General features: G+C 46.0%; 1 protein-coding gene across 1 annotated transcript in view; it reads right to left on the reverse strand.

The window, feature by feature from the left end:
- Positions 1-11,508: 11,508 nt before the first annotated feature.
- The window catches only part of ADAM11 (ADAM metallopeptidase domain 11), an 86,831-nt gene continuing 81,999 nt past the window's right edge, over positions 11,509-16,340 (reverse strand). Inside the window, exon 27 of the mRNA XM_056864703.1 lies at positions 11,509-11,679. Within this exon, the coding sequence (XP_056720681.1) occupies positions 11,664-11,679 (16 nt within the window). The 3' untranslated portion in view covers positions 11,509-11,663. The remainder of the gene's footprint in view (positions 11,680-16,340) is intronic.

The following is a 16,340-nucleotide window of genomic DNA, read 5'->3' on the forward strand; positions in this document are numbered from 1 at the left end:
TTATAACTATATCCATTGGCAAATGTAATAGTCCATATGGCTTAAAATCTATAGAGGATATAGTTGGAATAAACAGAAGTCATTGCAAATGTAACAGTTCCTCAAGGGATACACAAGGTAAATGCTCAGCTGCTGGTTACAAAAGCTTAAATGAAGTACAGGTGGCACATGTACTATGCTGTTTCTTAAAGGGGCAATCAAATAAAGCAAGATAGGTCATTTTCAGCATTTAGTCCTTGGGGTTCTAGAGATTGAAATAAATTAATGAAATATGCCTCTTTCTGCCTTAAACGTCGTTCATTATTCCTTTTGTCAAAGAGTTTGCCCTTGAGTCGCCAAACTACAAAAAAACGAAGTTCATTTTCATTGTGGCGAGCTTTAAGGAAGTGCTCTACAATGGGTGCAGAGCGAATTCCTGCCCTAATTCTGGATTTATGTTCCAAAATCCTGGTTTTTATGGGCCGAATACTGGAACCAACATAAATCAATTGGCAAGGGCAAATTGGCAACACGAAATTCTGTGTTTATTGTTTACTTTGCCCTTGCCAATTGATTTATGTTGGTTCCAGTATTTTGGAACATAAATCCAGAATTAGGGCAGGAATTCGCTCTGCACCCATTGTAGAGCACTTCCTTAAAGCTCGCCACAATGAAAATGAACTTCGTTTTTTTGTAGTTTGGCGACTCAAGGGCAAACTCTTTGACAAAAGGAATAATGAACGACTTTTAAGGCAGAAAGAGGCATATTTCATTAATTTATTTCAATCTCTAGAACCCCAAGGACTAAATGCTGAAAATGACCTATCTTGCTTTATTTGATTGCCCCTTTAAGAAACAGCATAGTACATGTGCCACCTGTACTTCATTTAAGCTTTTGTAACCAGCAGCTGAGCATTTACCTTGTGTATCCCTTGAGGAACTGTTACATTTGCAATGACTTCTGTTTATTCCAACTATATCCTCTATAGATTTTAAGCCATATGGACTATTACATTTGCCAATGGATATAGTTATAAGATTTATCCCTAAGGGGAAGAAATGAATTTTTGAACTTTGTATACCTTTTGAATTGCATGAATTGTAAGTACATGGACATTTTAATATTTATTGATATTTATTGATCCATTATGCCTAGTAGCAATATTTTAATAGAATGATTTTTGACATAGGAATGGAACTGATGAAGAATGAAACGATCGTCTTCCTTTCATAATAGTCTTTTACACATCTGCTGAGGTCTTGTGACCAACTATTGGAATCTTCTTGGATCTATGTGCCCTTATGGACTATTGAAAAAAACACATTTATACATACCTTTGTGGATTATTGAAATACCATTGTATATAGTTGTATGTTTGTCCCTTTCCACTATTGTATGCATTGATTACACTTTGATGTCTCACTCATTTGTGTTGTAGTACCTAGAGGTTGGCAACCCTACTTGTGATTGACTCATTACAAAAGGCTTTTTTGGTATTCTTTATTGATTAAAATGATGTTCTACATACTCTTGAGCCTCACAGGACCATGAGACACTAGGGTTGCCAATCTCCAGGTACTAGCTGGAGATCTGCTATTACAACGGATCTCTAGCCAATAGAGATCAGTTCACTTGGAGATAATGGCCACTTTGGCCATTGGACTCTATGGCATTGAAGTCCCTCCCCTCCCCAAACCCTGCCCTCCTCAGGCTCCACCCAAAAAACCTCCTGCCGGTGTTGAAGAGGGACCTCAGAACTCTATGAGATCCTTACAGTGATGAAAATGCCATACTAATACAAGAATAAAAAGTCAAGCAAGAGAACCTCAGTTAAATGCCTGGCTGAAATGGATCCCAAGTCAAAAGGTGTAATTTTCAGCGGAGGGTTCTAGTCCTTCTTGTTTTAAAAAAATAACAGCTAGAAGAGCAGGTGTAGCCATACCAGGGGGCAGCAGAACATCGTAAGTGTCTTCCATGGTCTGCAGGGACTCAGTAGTGCTCATTAGACTTCGCTGTGTGGCCAAGAACCATGTCCACACAGGTATCCACAGGGAGCTTTAAAGGTACCCACGCCAGCATGGCGTCTTTCACCTGCCTGCTTGACCCCTCAGTGGGCTGAGCTCTGCTGCTTCCGTGGGGCAGTTCCAGGCCTACCCAGGCCTGGTAGCCTTATCTTGCCCAAGACTCCAGCTCCTTCTTTAGGTTCCTCTTCCTCCTTCATCTGTGCCTTCTCAGGAGGGGCTAGGGTTGCCAACCTCCAGGTGGTAGCTGGAGATCTCCCACTATTACAACTGATCTCCAGGCGACAGAGATCAGTTCACCTGGAGATAGGGTTGCCAACCTCCAGGTGCTAGCAGGAGATCTCCTGCTATTACAACTGATCTCCAGCCAATCGAGATCAGTTCACCTGGAGAAAATGGCCTCTTTGGAAGGTGGACTCTATGGCATTGAAGTCCCTCCCTTCCCCAAACCCCTCCCTCCTCATGCTCCACCCCCAAAATCTCCCGCTGGTGGTGAAGAGGGGCCTGGCAACCCTACCTGGAGAAAATGGCTGCTTTGGAAGGTGGTCATTATATACCACATATACCTCTCCCCTAACCCCAGCCTCCTTAGGCTTCACCCCCAATTCCCTCTCACTAGAGCTCAGCAGGTCTATTTTGATGCCTTTCCTACTCTGTCTTCGGTACGATTACTGTGATTTTCCTGCAAGAGCTTTGGTGCCATTCACAGCTGAATTGCACACGTGTAATCCCGGCAGCCCAGTTTCCCCCACCACTGTCTCTATAGTGGGAAAATGCTTCATCAGTTTAATTTCCTCTTGGAAATAGAGCCATCCCTCTGCCTCAGCCTTCCATTCATGTTGGGAATCAACATAGAGTTGCCAGCTCTGGGTTGAGAAATATCTGGCGATTGTGGGGGGGGGGAGCCTGAGGGTGGGGTTTGGGGAGGGGAGGGACTTTAATGGGGTATAATGCCATAGAGTCCATCTTCCAAAGCAGTCCATTTCTCTAGAGCAGTGGTTCCCAACCTTTTTTTGACCAGGGACCACTAGGACTTTTTTGTTCGGTGCAGGGACCCCAAGGTTCAAAATAAAAATTCCGAGAATTTGAAAATAAACTTTAATCATAACTGTTAGTTAAACATTAAACTTAGAATAATATTTGAATATATATTTTTATAATAGAGAACTTTTATTGAAAATATTAATTTATTATGGGTTTATAACTTTGTTTCGCGGACCTTAATTTAGTTCTCGCGGACCCCTGGGGGTCCACGGACCCCCGGTTGGGAACCAGTGCTCTAGAGGAACTGATCTCTCTCACCGGGAGATCAGTTGTAATCTTAAGAGATCTCCAGCAGGGTTTCCAGTTCTGGGTTGGGAAATACCTGGAGTTTTTGGGGGTGGCACCCAAGGAGGGTGGGGTTTGGAGAGAGGAGGTTTGGATAGAGTCTAATTGCCAAAGCGGCCATTTTCTCCAGGGGAACTGAATTCTATCACCTGGAGATCAGTTGTAATAGTGGGAGATCTCCAGCCACCACCTGGAGGTTGTGAAATCAAAAAATTGAGCACTTATGGCATAAAAAAAGCTGTTAAGCCTATTTCAGAAAAGCGCAACCTTTATCTAGGTCCTTGACACTTGTAAAATACAGGGTGTAGCCAGCTAGCAGGGGAGCACCTTGCCGCTGTACAATTGTTAACAAGTATCACAATTTACAATTTTTTCACAATAAGGTGGCTTTTCAATATTTGTGGTACATAACACAACACAATAGAAATGTCCATAGAGGCCACCATTTCTATTGTGTTGTGTTATGTACCACAAATATTGAAAAGCCACCTTATTGTGAAAAAATTGTAAATTGTGATACTTGTTAACAATTGTACAGCGGCAAGGTGCTCCCCTGCTAGCTGGCTACACCCTGTATTTTACAAGTGTCAAGGACCTAGATAAAGGTTGCGCTATTCTGAAATAGGCTTAACAGCTTTTTTATGCCATAAGTGCTCAATTTTTTGATTTCACAGTCTCCTTTGGGGCACTAGTTATTTCTGTTTGACTACCAACCACCTGGAGGTTGGCAACCCTAATCTCCAGCCACCACCTGTAGGGTGACAACTCTAGATCAGCGTGTATCCTCTGGGAACTATGCTGCTTCCTAAAGGTAATCTAAGGCCAAATTCACACATACCCCTTGAAGTGCTTTTGCAATATTCTCTTACAGGTGGCATGCACATGTGGAAAGCAGGAAGGCCTCTAACAGGGCTTTGGAATACCTGGAGATTTTAGGGGTGGAGCCTGTGGAGGTAGGAGTTTGGGGAGGGGGGAACCTTAGTGGGGTACAATACCATAGGCCTTTTATGCATGGCTCCAAGGACTTTGGGTCTTTGTTTTGATTATGCATGTCATTTCCGACCATCGGAAGTCGCCTCACTCTCCCCCTGCCTTTCCCCCTCGTTTTGCCCGCATTTTCAAATTCAAGATAAAACAGGTTCCTGGAAACATGGGCAGAACGGGGAAAATGCAGGGGGAAAGTGAGGCGACCTCTGACGGTTGGAAACGGCATGCATAATCAAAACAAAGACCCAAAGTCATCAGAGGGGTGACAGCGAAGGAAACAGCCATGCATAAAAGGCCATAGAGTCCGCCCTCCAAAGCAGCCATTTCCTCCAGGGGAACTGATCTCTACAGTCTGGAGATCAGTTGCAATGGTGGGAAATCTGCAGGTGCCACTTGGAAGTTGGCAACTCAAGACTACAGTCTAAGATAGGCAAAACAAACTTTGTGGGAAATAAACTGCAAGATCAACTCTAAAATCTGTGAAAGAGCGACTGTCCGTCATGATACAGCTAGCTTGCTGGAGTTGAGCTGCTAAATCAAGGCAGAGCCCTTTGCGAGACCCCTCTGCAGGTTAAGAAGGAGAAGGAGGAGAAGAAGGAGAGGAGGAGAGTTGGTTTTTATGTGCCTACTTTCTTTGCCACTTAAGGAAGAATCAAACCGGTTTACAATCTCCTTCCCTTCCTCTCCCCGCAACAGACACCCTGTAAAAGAATTGTGACTAGCCCAAGGTCACCCAGCTGGCTTCATGTGAAGGAGTAGGGAAATCAACCTGGTTCCCCAGATTAGCATCCACCATTCACGTGGAGGAGTGGGGAATCAAACCCAGTTCTCCAGATGAGAGTCCTCCGCTCCCAACCACTGCTCTTAACCACTACACCATGCTGGCTGCCCAACACAGGACTCTCTGCCCACAAAACAGATGTCCTTGGAACAGCTCAGCTCCCCCATAAGATAATGGAGACAAGCAAATGAAAAGCACATCAGTAATGGTTGAACAAAGAAAGGCTTTACTTTTCGGTCTGAAAGTATGGCAGCTGGACATGTCTCAGAGTGTTTTTTTTTTCTTGCAGTATACATGAGGATTACTAAAATGCATTTCATAGAATGTATTAAGATCTTCTACTGTCCTTCTTTAATTGATGGCCCAAATTCCTAGGTCAAGGGATGGGCCAAAACGTCTCTCTTTGAACCTTAGCAAACATTTTGGGTGAAGATGTGCACAGCAGCATAGCAGAGAACGCAAAAACAAGGTGGCCGTCAGCAGCACTTGCCTGAGCGGAAGAGCCAGAGTTCTTTCTTCCGTGGGTTGGGATCGGCCCGGCCCAGCCTCAACATTCAATGTGTGCAACGGAAGCACAGTGTGAGTCTACAAGAATGTCCCACAGCGGCGCTGGAGTTTGTCTGTGGGCACATCACCGTCGACAGACAAGGCTCCACGCCGAGGGAGGCCCTTCGATATGTACACGCAACGGTCGGAGATGCAGTGAGCTGGAGAGTGCCGGGCGTCGGCGGGGGTCCGAGGGGAGTGCAGCCCAAGCAGGCTCTCCCTGTGTGGTTGTGCTCTTCGTGACAGGGCAGCCTTCCCTCCTCCTCTTCCTCACTGCTCTGCCGCGGTGCTTTTAGGAGCCTTGGTCCTTGCTACTGTGCGAATGTTAAAAAACGGTTCAAGTTGACTGCCAACCAAGGCCTGTCACTAGCTTGTGCATGCTCGCTTGTGCTACCGTCATTCACCAAACAGACACACCTCACGACCACACATGCTCACACACGCACTCAGCTTCAGAGGACAGAGGACCCGTCAATCCTCACCCCAAATAATTTCACAGTGTGCCCATACAATACCCAGGGGTAAATCACCCAGACTAAGGCCATTTATTCATGGGAGGTTTTGCCTTGGATTTGCCGCTCTCTAGATGCAAGTTTTTCTTATCCGAATTCTCAAAGCTCTGCATGGGGGCTTGTTTTTGAGTTTTGAGAATCCGGATGGGGAAAATGTCCATCTAGAGAGCAGCAAATCCAAGGCAAAACCTCCCAGGCATAAAAGGTCTAAGTGTTCCACGTAATCCAAAAGCTTGCCTGCTCCTAACACAATCAAACTTTGGTCCCACTTAAAAAATATTTTTAAAAACACCACCTTACCTGTATTGTATCTCAGTATGCCAACAGCCAGTGGAAACCTCAAGGAACTACAAGCCCCAGTTTCAGTTTTCTGCTAGTGGCCACATGGATGGAAAGGGCAGGGGGTGTAGCCAAGGGGGGTTAGGGGCAGCCCATGGGTAGATTTGGTCCATTGACATTTGACTGACCACCTCACACGTCGCAGAGCCTTTTAGTGGGGAAGCTGTGGAAGGGGGTGGGGGAAGGGGGAGCAGGCCAGAAGACGGCTGAGCACAGAGCGCGGGAAATGCTTTTGCCTGAAAATATTTTGGAGAAGGCTTCCCCAGTGTTGCTGACTTCTGGGACCTGAGCAGAACTGCAAAGAGGACTTTCTGTTTACACAGTGCCCTCCCCTGCCATGGACAGAGCTGTCTTCCTCCCCCAGCCAAAGAGAGGCACTGGGCAGTGAACCAGGGCACAGATTCAGCGGACAGCCCTCCTTCCTTGGATGGGCACAGGGGCTGATGGTGGCTCCCCCATCCGCCAGAGGGGCCATCTGGGGCCACCCAAGTGCATTCTTGACCAGTTTCCCTGGTTTAGCCAGAGTTGTGGTCATAGACTTTGGTGAACAGTGTTCCCATAATTTCCCGCCATCCCAGTAAAAATAGAAGGTCTCCCCTCTTAGTAATACTAGCAGACAAGAATCAAGAGATCACTTTTAAGGTCGCCAAATTTGGATGGATAAGATTAGGAAAACTTTCTCCTAAAACTTTCTCCTATAAGATTAGGAAAACTTGGGTAAGCCGTATATAGGTTTTTAGCAATATGTTTTATAAGATACTGTATAATTCTGTTATTCTACCATTTTAAACGTTTTTTTTCCCATGAGTTAATTGATATTGTGGAAGTTTGAATTATTGTATTGATTCTGTTTTTATTGGTCTTGGACTGTATTAAATAAATTTGATTTGAACTGTGCAATCCTGAAGAGAATGAATGCCACTTAGGATTGCCCTGTAAACTACATACCACTAAGGACACTACGCTGTAGCAAATACTATTGCAAAGTACTGTTACCATACATGACTTTTAGCTATTTAAACCGGAATGTTTTCAAGAAAGGGGTTTGGATTTTCTGACTCCTACCACCTTACTGAAGGTGTTCTGAGGTGAGCAGTGTTGGAGAGGGGAACTGGCAGGTTATAGGGTTGTCAGGAAAGAGGCCTGGGCTCTTGCCTCTCTCAGGGTCTGGCCTCTCTCACTCTAGAAGTGAATTTCCTGTTGTTCCCTGCTGGAGACGTGGAGCATCCTCACCAGAGGAAACATTGGCAGAAACCCGCTCTCTGCAAAGACTTATTAGCCACCTCGAGGCCCTCTTTTCTTCCTCTCGGGGCTGTCATTTTCATCCCGAAGAGGTGTGAAATTAACCTAAACAGTGGCTACTTCCACATGGTGCAGATTCTCCATTTTGCCTTTAGGACTGCTGTGAGTGCAGACGCATGCACGCTGTCCTCTGTCAGCCTTTCATGGCCTCTACATTTTCCCATTGCCGCGCCAGCGGACTTTTAAAGGTTTTTTTTAAAAAAGGTCATTGCTAAAGCGTTATAGTGCTATAGCACTTTCTATAGCACTCACAAGCCCTCCATTGGTACATCAAGGAACATGACACCACTGTGGGCAGGACCTTTGCAATGCAAAAAAATGTTCCCCATTTAGGGTTGTCAGGCCAAGACAAAACCGGTGGGAGGGTTGGGCACAGGGAAATGGAGAGGGTGAATAATGAGTATGTTGCTACGTACGTTGTGGCAAAAAACTGTTTTACCACAGAGTTTCCAGCACCCAATGTCAGTTCTGGGATTTCCATGGTAGTAACATAGTGACGCAGCCAATGACACTTTTTTCCTCCTGCCACTTGAAGCAGCAGTGGGCAAACCAGGCTGCCAGAGGGCAAACCTGGCAGCCCTATCACCATTCCATGGCCTGCTAAAGACTTGGATCATGCTCTTTCCAAAAAGATCAGGCATGGGAAAGGGTGTAAAGAGGATGAAGGACAGTTAGCACCAAGGTCATTAGCATGCTCCCAAAAAAAGACACCGCATTTTGGAAGACAAAGTGAAGAAAAACCCCCCCCCTTGTGGAAGCTGCCACAATGTAGCTAAAACACACTGGACTGGAACAGCTGGGGGCTCCTTTATTCGAGGCCATGGGTTTCCCAAATCTCTGCTGACCGAGGCCCTTTTCTGAATGAAAATTGAAGGTTTGCTTCTACCTTACATCTGAAAAGATTTACTTCTAGTCTCTGTTGGGGTAAAAACTCCCACCTGCAAAGGAGCCTGTCTCAGGTGTTTCTGTGTCAGTCACTCATACGGGCATAAATGCCCAGAGATACAAGAGGCTGCTTCTTGTAAAGACCCATACTTCTGGCGCATCTCTGCACCGGGAGTGATTGAATGCGTGTGTCACATCTGATGCAGAGATGGGCCACCGTGACCCTCCTCCAATGAGGAGTTATCAGAAGGAAAGAAGTGAGGGGCTCAGCTGATAGCCTCCTTTGTAAATGTGATATTGGAGATTCACGGTTCCTTGCATTTGTATCCTGGCATGTGGCTCAAGAACTGCTTCCTTAGAGAGGAACCAGAGCTGCTTTTCGCCCAGTCTGGTCATTGGGCTGTCTAGTCAACGTTTTGCATTCTGCTGGCTGGCGGCAGGCCTTCTCAGGCGGGCAGCTCTGCTCCCCAGCGGCACAAGGATCAAGAGTGGTCAGTCCCACTGGGTGGAGACAGTCATAGTTCAGAGGTGCCCCGTCAAATAAAATAATAATATTTCAGAGGCACCCCTGAAGAGCTTCAGCCCATTTTAGAGCTTGTCCTGGGGACTCAGGTGCCTGCCAGATGGCCTGGGTGGGTTGTTTAGTTAGGGGTGTTCTCTGACCTGCTCTCGGAGACCTTTTAACTAATTCCAGAACTTTCTAAGTGAAAAGCACGTGCCGGACTATGGAACAAGGGGCGTCTACTCAAACAAGGATACCCACCCAATTTTCTGCACTGTCTAATTTAAAGAGAGAGAAATGTCTGCCACACCTTCTGCTACGGAAATCACCTAAGCCCCAAAGCATGATCAAAGTATGAAGAAAAACTCTGCACATGCATAGAGAGAATCTCTGCTCTAACCTCTTTATGCATTTTTTCCCAGAAGAGAATGGGATGAATCTCCCATTTATCTTCGTCTTCTTTTTTGTGTATGACAATCCATACTCATATATGAGAAAGTATAGATGAGAATGTATCATTTGGTCTACCTAGAATTCGGTGCAACTACTTTTTCATATATGAGTATGAATCTATGCTAAATAAAAGGCACAGATTATATGTGAGGCTATGGATTAGGAGGTAATTAAGCATTGATTTTTTAAAGCATTTGCTACCTATTCCTGGAGATTTCTCATGATTCCTTAGGCCTGGAATGAGCACCGTGTTGGGGAGGCCAGGCTCTGGGAAGCTAGTCTTGCCACTAAAGTTTAGCTGTCTTGCAGGACCAAAGTCACTGAGCTACATGGAGGTGGTCTCAACAGGTAGCTTGCACATGTGGATCTTAATGTACAAATTACTATCATGTGAAAGAAGAAACAACATCTATCAAATATTGTTCTAGAAACATTGAGATGGTGTCAGGGGCAGGGAGGAATAGGGATGGGACATCTCAAACTGCTTCTGGGCCTGCCCAGCTATAAGAGCAATATTAGACAAGCTGCAAAACCATCCTTATATCTCCCTAAGGAGAGGCTTGTGAGGTGAGATTGCAAGGCTCCAGGTGGGGTCTGGAAATATCCTGGAAATTTTAGGGTTGTCAACTCCAGGTTGGGAACTACCTGGAAGTCTGGGGGTGGAGCCTGGAACGGACGGGGTTTGGGGAGAGGAGGGAGCTTGGTGGGGGGAGGTATAATGCCATAGAGTCCATCCTCCAAAGCCACCATTTTTTCTCGGGGAATGGATCTTTGTAGCGTGCCAATCAGCTGTGATTCCAGATCTCCAGGCCCCACCTGGAGGTTGGCAGCCCAAATTACATCTGATTTCCAGACAACAGAGATCAGTTCCACTGGATAAAATGGCTGCTTTGGAGGGTGGACTCTATGGCGTTAGACACGCTGAGTTCCCTCCCCACACTCCACTCTCCGCAAGCTCAACCCCCCCAAATCCCCAGGTTTTTCCCAACCTGGAGTAGGCAACAGAGCTTATATGGAGGGTTCTGGAATGGATTGGACCACCAAAGGGGCTTAACTCTTTCCCTGTATGCCATTGTTTCCAATTTGTGCTCCCCACAGATGGTATTTGCTCCTATGGTGAAAACACAGAGACTGAATTCAGATGGAATTACCCTTCCCCCGCCCCCACGCTCTAACTGTGGAGCTCTGGCATCTTGTCTAAGTTGGCTCTTAATTGAGCCTATTTAGGACATCTGTGGCTACTGTTGGGGGCTCCTACCCCCAAAACCCGAGATGAGGAAGATGGTCCTGAGGGCAGCACAATGGGAACATTAGCCCTACATGATTAGGAATGGTTGTGTGGAAGGCAACAAGATGGTCGAGGCACGTGTCATTTCCTCCATCCTGGCAGCTTTGCAAGCACTGGCCAGAAATTTGAACCAATTCCTGATCTCACAAGTGCAGCAAGAGACAATCAAAAGCTGAGTTGGCCCTGTGAGGAAGAGAAACCTCCGAAGAAAACTTGGCCCAGATGAGTCCACATGCACGCCAGTGGTCCTTGACGCCCAGTCTGTTCCAAGTGGAAGGGGTCAACGTGTCTTCCAGCCACAGGAGTTGAGGAGAGGGGCATTTCCATGCCCATGTGCCATGTGGCTTTCTCGATGATTCCAGCTTGCTTCATTCCTTGGCGGCATTAGCAAAGTGAGGCACGACTGTAGTCCTCTGAGGGTGGACTCGGTATCCCTTTTCTGGTCCCTGGTCCCAAGAAAGGTTACGAGGAGACGGCTCTGTGCGGTTGGGAAGCTACCAATAAACCTGTGGTGGTCCCCCATGGCCGTCTGTTCCCACAAGGCAGTGCAGCACCAGTTGCCCCCGCAAAGGAGGACGTCTCGGCTGCGCATGTCCATCCAGGAGGCAATGGAAGACTTGGTGGCTAGTTGATTATTTGTTGACCAGGAAGAGGCAAGAAAGGCACATTTACCTTCCTCCCCACCCCACGGAGAGAATACAGACCCAGCAGCACAAAGGTCAGTGTAAGGATTTGGGGCTAAGCCCCTCCCGACCTGAAACACAGAAGCAAGGGGATAGTTTAGTGGCAGGGCATAGCCAAGGACTAACGCAAGATGAAGGTGGATGGAATGAGCCGTTAATGTGATTAAAAGAGCCAGAGGCATTTCCTGCCGGATCTGTTGGTACTGTTCTGGAGTCATCTGGAGCAATTTGCTCTGTAAAGTTACCTTTCTGTGGTATCACAGACACTGACTGTTAGTGGTATGATTGAACAAAAGCAGGCCTGAAAAAATATGCAAACATATATTTGCTTTTTACTGTTCTAGCATTTAATGTTTCATCAGTGATCTCACTGTTACATTCTTGAGAAAGATAAGTTATGAATAAATGGCATCATGCCCAGATTAAATCTAAGAAAGAGAAGAACAAACAGGACACAGTTTTAAAATAAATATTTCTTGGAAAGGCGTCAATTCTAAACTCAGAGGGGACCTTATCTGACACCTGCAGAGGAGATAAATTACATGGTTTTAATATGGTCTTTGAAGGTTCACATAATTGGACCTATATAAGATAGCCACACCAAAGAAACCCCTAATCTTTCAGATGTGGGTTTGCATGAGATTATTTTACCTTTCTGAAAGCTTGTTGCTAAGAATCTATCTTTTAAATTTAAGATATGGTAAGAGATGACATGAATGCTTTTCTATTTCTAGTTTTCATCGACATATGCAAGTGGGGGTTGTATTGTGATTCTTTTATATTTAATGATTTCAAAAGTAATTAGACCAATTCTAAATAAAAATCTTAAAAGGTAACATTGAATGATTTGGGGCTGGGATACAATGTTTCCTGTTGACACCTGGAATAAATACACTTCTGACTTCTCTTCAGTCAGAGGGCTGATATCCTGTGAGAGATTGGCTATTAAAGAAAATACTCGTCCCGATACACTCCTGTGGTTTAGTGGTTAATGCAGTTTTGGAACAGACAAAGAGAGTCTCAGTTTCCATGCACCTGTTCAACTAAAGGCTTCCCCTGCAGCTGGGACAATACTCCGTAACAGTGGTGCGCGAAACCCCACCAGGGACGGGGATTGCCCTAGCTCATTTGCTGGCTGGCTGCAATCATGGCATCCAATGCATGATGGTGAAATGGCAGGCGTGGGATTACTAAGTGGTCCACCCAAATGCTCAGAACTCTGGGCATGTTTACACTAGAACTTGAGGCCTCCTTGGGGTGCATTGCACACAAGTGAGAACATTGGTAATGTGCCATAGGTAGGTAAAGCAATCTGTTTTTAACTCAGATGTGCAGCCTGGCCCATATAGGACATGTATTTGCTTTATAGATGTGGGGCACATAAAAAGTGGAGTCTTGGTCTGTGTGTGTGGGGGGGTTGTGTGTGGGTTTTGCTGTCAAGTTGCAGCCAACTCATGGTGACCCCACAGAGTTTTCAAGGCAAGAGATGAGCAGAGGTGGTTTGCCATTGCCTGCATCTGTGTCGCAACCTTGGATTTCCTTGGTGGTCTCCCATCCAAGTACTAACCAGGGCTGACGGTGCTTAGTTTCTGAGATCTGATTAAATTGGGCTAGCCTGAGGTCATATTTAAAAATGCTTTATAGGACAACCATGTTCATCAAAATTATAGGAGGGGGTTGATGTGGCCCCAGAGAGGGGCAGGTAAATTCTTTATTCTTGGCCTTCCCCCAACCAGGTTGGCTTCCCCCAACTAGGATTTTAGGGGTCCTCAGGCAAGAGGCCTCCAGCACCTCCTTAAACTGGAAAGCCTCTACCGTTCTGACTGGTTCTCTTGCAAAAATAGAATGGTGGAACTGGCAGGGCTCTTGCCTGATGTCCAGTTTGCCCAGCTTCTTGCCATCTAGGATGGCCTTGGCCATGCCTGATTTTTTTCTATTCTACAAATTGGCGTTGCCAGCAGGCAACTCTACTGCAGTGTTTCAGCCTTGTTTGTGAGACATCAACAGGTAGTCAGCAGCTGCTCTGGCATCCCTGTGCCTCAAGGCAGAGCTAGTCCCAAAGACAAAGATGGAAGTAGAGAAGGGTCGCATTAGTTCTTGCTTGCTCTGACTTTTCTTCAGGATCTTCTCGACTTTAAGTACATAAGTGCAGAAGTGTACGTCTGCTTATGCTTTTTCCCTCACAGTTCAATTACATACTGCAGCAGCACCCCCAGAATAGTGAGGCTAGATGGGATGGGAAGGCTTTATTTTCCCCTCAACCTGGTGCTGCTAATATACCGGCATTGGATCACATGTGGTCAAAGGATGTGAGTGAGACAGCTGCCTTTTATGCACGGGCTGTTTCCGTTGCCATCACTCCCCCAACTATTTTGGGGCTTTGTTTTCATTAGGCACATTTTCGCCAACCTTTAGAAGTCACCTAACTCTCCCCTCGTATTTTCCCTGTGCTGTTTTAGCATGAGTTTAAGTCTGCCTCGATCCCAAATTGAAAGCTGGTCCTGTGCATATTTGTCAAATCAGGTTTTTCTCCCCACACCCATTCTCGCTTCTCCCTCCCACTTGTCTTTCCCCCTCGTCCAACCCCTCCCCTTGAAGTAATCTCTCTCTCTCTCTCTTGTTTGCAAGTGCAAGACTAGCAAGAGAATGCTGGAATAATATGAGGCTGCTTATTTGGTCAGTTTCACAGTGAGTGTTGATCAGTCTCAGACCTTGGCCTGATTGAATAGGTTTTTTGTTTGCTGTGAGTAGGACTAGCCAGAGAAGGCTGAAATAATCACAAACAACCTATGTGGCTGCTTATTTGGTCAGTTTCACAGCGAGTGTGTCAGTTTCAGACCTCAGCCCATTGGAACAGAGCTGGGCTGATTTGCTGCCCTCTCTTACACATCCTCTTTAGGCATTAAAGCCTTTTCTGTGAGAGAGAGAGCTGGACTAGCGATGTAACAGTGGAATAATAACAAAGAATCGATGTGGCCACTTATTTCTCCATTTAACATCCTCTTCAACCCTCCCCACTCAGACGGGAGGCTACTTGGATCAGTTAAAATGAAAGAATCCTACCTCGGGGCTGGTAATGTATTTTTTTAAAAAACTATAACCAATTACAAAGCAGCATTTGCGGGGGGGGTGTCTCACGTGTAAGAGCCTTTTCTCCACCTGCGATCTATCGCAAGATTGATCTATCGCTAGAGTGCATGCATGATCCAAAAAAAGGGTGCGGCAAGCTGTGTAACAATGACAACACTGGTGACCACTTCCCCCTTGGTTCAGATGCTCTGCTTTTTCACGGGCGCATGCAGAAATTTACTCCAAGTAATCTCAAGTACTCTGGGAATTTATTCAGGGGGAAAGCCCCTGTGCAGAGTGATTTGAGAATTCAATGGAAACAACCCATGCATAAAAGGCCAGCATCTCAAATTGGGACTGAAGGGCTGGAAGGGCAAGGGTTGGGGTCACTGGGGATGTGGAGGGGGGGAGGTAGTTGTAAATTCCCTGCATTGTGCAGGGGGTTGGACTAGAAGACCCTGGTGGTCCCTTCCAACTGTATGATTCTATGAACTTCTATGGAAATGCCAAAACGTGCCGTCCTCTGGGCTGCTTCTGAGACTTAAAACTTTTACTGGTTTTTTCCTTCCTTATATGAACCAATTACCCTGCTGAAGACACTTTTTTGCCCAAAGCCAGTCTATAATCCTGCAGGGCTTCCATTTTAACAGGAGACCCAGAAGCCAGTGCAGAAGACGGGGCTGTCTCTGTCTCCTTTCACAATGTTGTGAATGGGCTGGTCTGCCTCAGGACCACATCTGTGGAGTTCAAGATGCATCAGTCCAATGCTGCCTTCCCTGAACCAAATTTAACTTCAGGTCTTAGCAAATGCAATATGAAAAAAATTCCTCGGTCAGATTCTACCAATGTCAATGTTTTCCAAAATTATTAGAAATCAGATCATAGACAACAGTGACAGGTGTTAACTGAATGTATGGCTTCATCGTCTCATGTTACCTATGTGTCATAAAGGATAATTACTTCATTTCCAATGATAGCTACAGTTACAGTCTGAAGAAGGATACTGAAACGGGATACTAGCCGGCAGACCTGTCAATTTCCAGTCCAATCATTTACACAAGGGGGGAGGAGGCTATTCCTTTTAAAGACCTAAAGGGCTGTACTAAGAGCCCTGAAGAGCCCCGTGGTGCAGTGGAAAGCTGCAGTACTGCAGTCAAGCTTTGCTCATGACCTGAGTTCGATCCCAACGGAAGTCGGTTGCAGGTAGCAGGCTCAAGGTTGACTCAGCCTTCCATCCTTCTGAGACTGGTAAATGCAGTTCCCAGCTTGCTGGGGATGTAGATGACTGGGGACGGCAACGGCAAACCTCCATGTAAACATTGTCTGCCTAGTAAATGTCTGGAAGCGATGTCACCCCTTTACCTTTAAGAGCCCTGAAACGTGGGTGGGAGGAATGTAACAACCCCATTCACAACGGGGGTGGTGGCAGCATTTCCTTCCCATTCATGTTTGTTTTTTGCTGCCAAGTCACAGCTGACTTATGACAGATCACCTTTCAAGGCAAGAGACTTTGGAGGTGGTTTGCCATTGCCTACCCCCACATCATGACCCTGATATTCCTTGGAGGTCTCCCATTCAAATACTTGTCAGGGCTGACCCTGCTTAACTTCCAAGATCTGAAGAGATCAGGCTAGCCTGGGCCATCCAGGTCAGGGATACCTAC

This window comes from Euleptes europaea, chromosome 18 (assembly GCF_029931775.1).
Source record: "Euleptes europaea isolate rEulEur1 chromosome 18, rEulEur1.hap1, whole genome shotgun sequence".
Classification (NCBI taxonomy): Eukaryota; Metazoa; Chordata; class Lepidosauria; order Squamata; family Sphaerodactylidae; genus Euleptes; species Euleptes europaea.